Source organism: Fukomys damarensis, unplaced genomic scaffold, assembly GCF_012274545.1.
Source record: "Fukomys damarensis isolate Sample0158 unplaced genomic scaffold, DMR_v1.0_HiC HiC_scaffold_25, whole genome shotgun sequence".
Taxonomy (NCBI): domain Eukaryota; kingdom Metazoa; phylum Chordata; class Mammalia; order Rodentia; family Bathyergidae; genus Fukomys; species Fukomys damarensis.
In genome coordinates, this window is record NW_022900937.1 from 32,243,804 (window position 1) to 32,251,417 (window position 7,614).

The 7,614-nt window shown below is 54.9% G+C and overlaps 1 protein-coding gene across 1 annotated transcript in view; it reads right to left on the minus strand.

Annotated features, from left to right (window-relative positions):
* Klf11 (Kruppel like factor 11) overlaps positions 1 to 6,517 on the minus strand; it is a 10,573-nt gene extending 4,056 nt beyond the window's left edge. Inside the window, exons 1-3 of the mRNA XM_010629130.1 lie at positions 6,251 to 6,517; positions 4,544 to 5,510; positions 7 to 75 (exon numbers count right to left, since the gene is read on the minus strand). Coding sequence (XP_010627432.1) covers positions 7 to 75; positions 4,544 to 5,510; positions 6,251 to 6,508 — 1,294 coding nt within the window. The 5' untranslated portion in view covers positions 6,509 to 6,517. The remainder of the gene's footprint in view (positions 1 to 6; positions 76 to 4,543; positions 5,511 to 6,250) is intronic.
* Positions 6,518 to 7,614: the final 1,097 nt, after the last annotated feature.

Sequence of the window (7,614 nt, forward strand, 5' to 3'; positions counted from 1 at the left end):
GGTGACGCGACAGTTCGTCGGAGCGGGCGAACTTCTTCTCGCAGCCGTCCCAGCTGCAGTTGAAAGGCTTCTCCCCTAGGGGGCGAGAAAGCGGCACAGTAAGGAAGCATGCTCAGCTCGGCGCCGAGGGGCTGAGTTCAAGTCGTTTAAAAACTGTTTCACCAAAACCCCAAAGGAAGGAAGTAATATCCTATTCTGCTACTGGGTGATTCTGAAGTCAAGAAATCATGCAACATGCATTTCTTCTTACCACACCTACAATATAATATGCCAGGGATCTAAATCAAACTAACCTAATCTTTAGGTGGTGCACACCTGGGATTCCAGCATTCAGGAGACTGAGGCAGAAGGATTGCTGCAGGTTCGAGGCCAGCCTGAGCTACATAACCAAGACCCTGTCTCAAAAAATGAAACAAAACAAAACAAAACAAACAAAAAAGAACTTTTAGACCAGGTACAATGGCTCATATCTGTAATACCAGCATTCTGGGAGGCTGAGGCAGGAAGATCACAACTCGAATCTGAGACTGTGTAATTTACAAGACTTGTCTCAAAAAAAAAAAATAATTTCAGGAAAGGTTTGGAGATGTCATTCACTGCAAAGACCCTCTCTTTGATTCCCAGTTTTGCACACGCATAGTTTTTAAAAGTAAAAATACAGTTATAGTTTGGAATGGGAGAAATAATTTTTAAACACTTGGTCTGAGATAGGATTTTACTGTGCAATTCAGGCTGGACTTGAACTATGTTGCCCAGGCTAGCGTCAAACTCACACCCATCCTCCTGCCTCAGCCTCCTGAGTGCTGCGATTATAGGGATGCATCACGCCTGTCTAGGGGGAAGAATCTTAAAAAGGAGTAATTCCTTCCCGCTCAGAAGGCACCTGCACATCAGGACCCTTCAGGCTTCTCAGCCTTCTTTCTTCTTACACCCACAAACAGCTCAGAATCCTAACAGATGTCTTACTGCTGGGAGCTTCAAATTACCCAGCACCTACCAGGCGCCTCCGGGACCCTCCAGGGCCTTTCCAGCGGCAGCCACAGGAGCCACTGCTCCCTGCACCCTGAAGCCCTGGGGCCACGCACTGCTCTGGGCCCTGACTCCCTGTGCATCCATCTCTGTGCAGCGCTTCCTGCAGAGCAGGAGGCCGTGCAGTGCTGAGTGCTCCAGACTCCAGCTCTGCCAGGTTCCAGCTGAGTAACAACAGGCCGCTGGGCTGCAGCAGGGCTGCAGGCTCCCTGGGTCTCCGAGACCCCGCTGTGGGCAGCACAACGTTGCCACTCTGGCTGGACGTGTCTGTCCCAGACCCCACGTGTTGGAAACGAGCAGGATCTGAGCTGGGCCTGAGGCGGGACCCAGTGCAGAGGGCGGGCTCCACGCGGCCGCATGGACAGCCCATTGTGGGGCCAGGCGACAGCAGGAGCGCTGTGAGGAAGGCGAGCGCTGCCCTCCGGCACCTTCGCCTGTTTCCACACAACCTACCGCCTTGCACTGTAGGCAGCAGGCTGGAGCCCGACAGGCCCCGCTGCAGTGCAGCGCCTCTGCTCCACCCTCCGTCAATTTCAGGGCTTCTTGGGTTGGCAGAAACCATCACAAGTGATCTCATCCACACAGCCTCACACTGAGTTTCGATGTGCATGGCAATGCCAGTAAAGGGCAACAAAGGGCCTGACATGGGGCCTCCTCAGACACTGAAGGGCTTTGGGAAGCAAGCCTGGAACCTGCTGATGCCCACCCCGCCGGTAGCTTCCCCACCAAGGGCAGTGGGGGAGGGACAGGGAGCGGGCACCATCACCGCCACGTGTGCAATCCACCTGGCAGACGCCCCACGCACCCAGGCCAAGACCGGCGCATTCCTCTGCAACACCTTCACCATGGCACCTGTACCACCTTACTAAAGGGCCACCCATCACCGACTGGGTCAGCTGATGCCAAACACCGAGAACTCACACCCAGTGAGACAGCCTGGCACAAAAGTAACCAAGAGCAGGCACAGTGCTGCATGCCTGTGATCCAGGTACTTGGGAGGCTGAGGCAGAAATACTGCTTAGTTCAAGGCTAGCTCTCACAAAGGCTAGCTACCTCAAAAAACCTGAAAACACTGGGCCAGGGATTTAGCTCAGTGGTTCTACCACCTGCCCCAAAAGCACAGGGTCCTGAGTCTGATCCGTGGTACCAAAAAAAAAACCCTGAAAACATGCCCCACATCATGCCCACCTTGTAGTCTTCCACTGGGTCTTATAGTTTTGTCCCACTTTGTACCCACCTCACCACATGGCTTTGCTGTATAAAACATCTTTGAAAAGTGGGGTGGGCAGGCAACTCACTTTCCAGTCCCCCTTCTGTCTCTCTTAGACAGAAGCTATTTTTCTCTCAAATTTTCCTACTCTAAAGAAACAAAAACCCAAAAATAATAGTAATGAAGAAACAAGAAGCAGGGTGTGGTGGCGCACGCCTGTAATTCCAGCACTTGGGAGGCTGAGGCAGGAGGATCGCTGTGAGATCGAGACCGGCCTGGGCTACATAGTGAGTTCCAGGTCAGTCTCAACTACATAGTGAGACCCTGCCTCAAAAAAAAACACAACAACAACAAAAAAAAGAAACAAGAGCTGGGGATGTAGCTCAGTGGTGCTGTGACTGCCTGGCAAGTGCAAGGTCCTGAGTTCAATCCCCAGTACAAAAAAAAGTAATTAAGAAACAAAGAGTGGTGGTGGGGAGACACACAATAAGCCCCAGTGTCAGAGAAGGAAGGCCCGGAATAGCTGGGAGGTGATCTGGGGAAGCCAACGGGGTGCTGCGTATGGACAGACAGTTTGTGAACCAAGGTGAGTATGGGGTTGTGGGCAGAAACTCAGAGCCGGACAGAGCGCAAGGAGGTGTGCGCCCGGATGGAGCAAGCACTTCACAGGCCCGGGCCCACAGCCACTCCCCACACAGCCCAGCACAGTGCACGCCCTGCCACAGCGCTCTACGGCCAAGTGTCTGTGTGGACCCAGACCTAGGCACCTGCTCCTGCGCTGAGACCCACCCGGAACAATCACTTTCCAGTCCCCCTTCTGTCTCTCTTAGACAGAAGCTATTTTTCTCTCAAATTTTCCTACTCTAAAGAAACAAAAACCCAAAAATAATAGTAATGAAGAAACAAGAAGCAGGGTGTGGTGGCGCACGCCTGTAATTCCAGCACTTGGGAGGCTGAGGCAGGAGGATCGCTGTGAGATCGAGACCGGCCTGGGCTACATAGTGAGTTCCAGGTCAGTCTCAACTACATAGTGAGACCCTGCCTCAAAAAAAAACACAACAACAACAAAAAAAAGAAACAAGAGCTGGGGATGTAGCTCAGTGGTGCTGTGACTGCCTGGCAAGTGCAAGGTCCTGAGTTCAATCCCCAGTACAAAAAAAAGTAATTAAGAAACAAAGAGTGGTGGTGGGGAGACACACAATAAGCCCCAGTGTCAGAGAAGGAAGGCCCGGAATAGCTGGGAGGTGATCTGGGGAAGCCAACGGGGTGCTGCGTATGGACAGACAGTTTGTGAACCAAGGTGAGTATGGGGTTGTGGGCAGAAACTCAGAGCCGGACAGAGCGCAAGGAGGTGTGCGCCCGGATGGAGCAAGCACTTCACAGGCCCGGGCCCACAGCCACTCCCCACACAGCCCAGCACAGTGCATGCCCTGCCACAGCGCTCTATGGCCAAGTGTCTGTGTGGACCCAGACCTAGGCACCTGCTCCTGCGCTGAGACCCACCCGGAACACCCAAGACAGGCAGCCCAGACCTGCCCGACCCCACTAGAAAACCCATCCACCAGCTGTCTGGAGGTAAGCTCCACTACCACAAACTCGCAATTCCGTCCCTCACCCATCAACTCTGTCCCAAGGACAGGGCACCTCCCTCACAATAACTCGGTGGTTCCGCCGCCTGCCTTTCAAGTGCAAGGACCTGAGTTCGATCCCCGTGCCAAAAAAAAAAAAAGAAGTAATAATAATGGACACAGGCAATCTCCACGGTAGAGGATGAGGAGACTGCTAGGTCCTCACAGCTTCCTGTGTGACCCTGTCCAAATTCAGGATTCTATATTGTCAAAAAAACCCACCACCACCGACAAAAAAACAAACAGAAAAACTACAGTGATACCCAGGATTCACACACTCAGTTCTGTCTACCATTCTGGTCACAAACCAAACTGGATGAGAACCCAACCAAATTTCCCCATAAAGTCAACAATGAATCTAAGCACTGAATTTGATTCGGTTCTCGTCCAACTTGGTTTGCAACCAGAATTGTGGAAAGAAGTTTGTGAACAAAGGCCCCACTCGTCCTCTCCACACCCTGGAATCATAGTCTTCCTCGTTTGGAAAACTTGCCCTGGAGCCACACTGATGCCTTTACTGACCGTGAACACACAATTTTAAAATGCAACGCCAACACCTCGGCAGAGTGAGGACATATGGACGCTGTCACCCGCCAGATGCCTGGGGCCTAGCCCCAGCGCCACCACACCCTGGGCACTGCAGCGGGGCCATGGCACAGGACCTCACCACACCTACCTGTGTGAGTGCGCAGGTGAGCCTTGAGGTGGGAGCTCTTGAAGTAGGTTTTCCGGCAGCCCGGGAAGTCACACATGTAGTTCCTCCTCCGGGAGAAGTCAACCTGAGGGGCGCAGCTTTGGCTGGAGGCAATGAACACGGGCGCAGGGGCGAGGGGCAGCAGCTTGGTGCTGCCCACAGCCACGACACCAGGAGGGCAGCTGGCAGGCGGGGGAAGGGGGGCCTGCGGCAGAACAAGCATCACAGCTCCCTGAGGCACGGGCATGGGTGGGCCCACAAACACAGGCTGAGGCGAAGGCACGGCCTGGGACAGGATGGGCTTCCCAGGCCCAGAAGACAGCAGCTGAGGGGTCTTCAGAAAAGCTGGCAACACTCCGCCCTGCCCAGGCACGGGGATCATTTGGCAGAGGACAGGGGGACTGGAGACAGGGACGGAGATCAGAGGGGCAGGCCGGGAACTGCTCTTCCTCGGCAGGTCACTATCTGGACTCTTTGGTGAGCAGGCCTGCAGGGCAGCAGGCCACCCTGGCTGCTGGCCTTTGTCCATGGCGAGAGGGCCACCGGACTCGTGTGAGCGAGGCTGGCAGGAAGCCGAGCCGGCGAGGAGGAAACTGTCCTGGAGGCGCACATCCTGCGGGGCATCCAACAGGCCCGGAAACCGTGCCTCTCCCCCTCTGATCTTGGCTGGCCATCCTTCCTGGGCCTGCAAGGCTGGGGAGCCAGCAGGAGGACTCTCCCCAGTGTGGCGGATCACACTTGTCACCACGGCCCTGCAGGAGTGGCCGGGAGCCGGCTCCAGCACCTCGGGCTTCAGTCCTGGCGGGCCTCGCTCTGCCCTCCTACCCGGCACTCTGGCTGCCAGGACGGGGGCCACGTACAAGCATGCTTTGGAATGGGTCCCCCGGAGAGGAACCGGTGCCCCTGGTGGTGGCTCCAGGAGATCCGGGCTCTGAGGAGGGGTTATGCACTGGAAAAACAAGGCACCGTGAGATAAGCCAAGCGGTAGGCCATTTGGGTTAAACTTTAAAGGCATTTATTTGATCGCCTTGCCTCTGATGCCTCTAGAGACACAACTAGAAGAGACCGGTCCGAGCCAGCCCCACCTGCCAGCAGCTCCTAAGACTGCTCTCCAGCACCTGCCGCCCACTTCTAGCAGACTTGAATCAGTGGCTCTGCCTGCTCCACGCCCCTCCACCCTGTCTCCAATGGTCCCCTGGGGAAGAAGGGAGGCCAAGACACCACATATTTCTACCAGGTACGTCCCCAGCCCAGGTCAGTCACACCCCAACTGTCACTCGTGGGCAGCTTCTCCAGCATGAGCGGCAACTTCACAGCTGTAGCAAGTTAAACAAGGGATTTACTGCCTGCTACCAGCTTCCACGGAAAGGCAGAGGTGCCAGCATCATGACACAGCAAAGTCCCCCCTTGTCCCGAGCCGGGCCCTGCTCGGTGGCCCACCCAAGACTCCCCGGGAAGAAGTAACTTTCACTTCCTGGTGTCTGTCTGTACGTCCACCCCGCTGCTGCTAACTTCGCCTTAGCAAGCGAAGCCCCGCCTACAGCAGGACCACGTTTTCCAGAGAGGAAGGAAGAGTTTTCAACTGCTGGGACCCACAAGGAAGAGTCCTGTGAACCTAACGCACGCGGCCTTCAGAGCATTTCTATGTTTCCTCAGCCACTCGCAGAAACACTCCCCTCTGCTCCTTACCAGGGTTGAGAAAGAATGCAAGTCCTTTGGTAGCTCGGGCGCGGCGTCCACAAGCACAGGGGCGGGCACATCCCCAGAGTCAGAGACGGGCGTGAGGGGTCTTATCTTCAACCGGTCACCTTTCTGTGCTCTCTGACCCCAGGAGCTCATGCACACAAGAGCCTCGACAGCTTCAATGTCCATCTGCTCCAAGATGCTACATGCAGACCTCTCGCTGTCGTGCCGCTTCCTCTCCAGGATGGACTCACAGATGTCCATAATGTCCACCTGAAGGCGACAGCCACAGTGGCTTCTCAGTGCAGGGAAACAGGAAGGCAAGGCCTGCATCCCAGAGCACCCAGGCTGTTAGGACAGGACTTCGAGGGAATGGAACGGGAACACTCACGACAACTCTGCTTTCAGACCACACTCAGCCAGCAAGCACTTTCTGATGAACGCCCTGCCCTGATGACTCCAGATAAAGCCCAGGGCCGGTGGGCTGATGTCACAGGGTGGACGGAGGAGCACACAAGGGAACTAAACTGTCTGCCGCTGGGGACACCCTCTGATGACAGCTGGACTGGCAGAGCCAAAGTCACATTCCTACAGAAGTGTTTTGGAAAACTCCAGAGCACAGGCCAAACCTCCTGGGAGCTGAACAAGCAAGCAGGCCAAAGCCTACTTCCCCAAGAATTCAGATACATTAAGTCAGCTGCTACCCTCAAGGCCAGGAGGGAAAAAGAATAAAAGATCTACCAGGAGTCAGGTGTGGTGCTGCACACCAGTAATCCCAACACCCAGGAGGCTAAGGCAGGAGGATCTCGGCCAAGTTCAAGGCCAGCCTGAACTGCATAGCAGAACCCTATTCTCAAAACAAACAAAACTGATTCACTATAGCCGGGCCTGGTGGTGCATGCCTCTGATACCAGCAGCACTCAGGAAGCTGAGGCAGGAGGATTGCGGCGAGTTCAAAGCCAGCCTGGACTACACAGTGAGACTGTCTCAAAAAATGCAGAAGGATCTCTCCTTGGTGAGCCACACCATCTTTTTAACCAAGACCGGTGAGGATAGAATTAACTGATCTCTTTCGAAATCAAACCTTAAATCTGTACACACACACACACACTCCCACTCAACTTGCCCTAACACTAAATCTTTCCATCTTTCAGGCTTCCCTCAACAAACACATCAAGAGGCTACCTTTGCAAAGGCGAGCCCTGTTCCCCAGTCCGGTAGAAAGAATCCGGCCCTGAGGTCACAGGGCAGCTGCGCAGGCAGGAAAAGGCCGGCCCAGCGACCTGGGGTACTAGACTGGAACCCGACTACACCTGAGGCCTTCAGGAGTCCTCCAGCCACTAAGACCTAGACAACCGTGTAGCCACAGG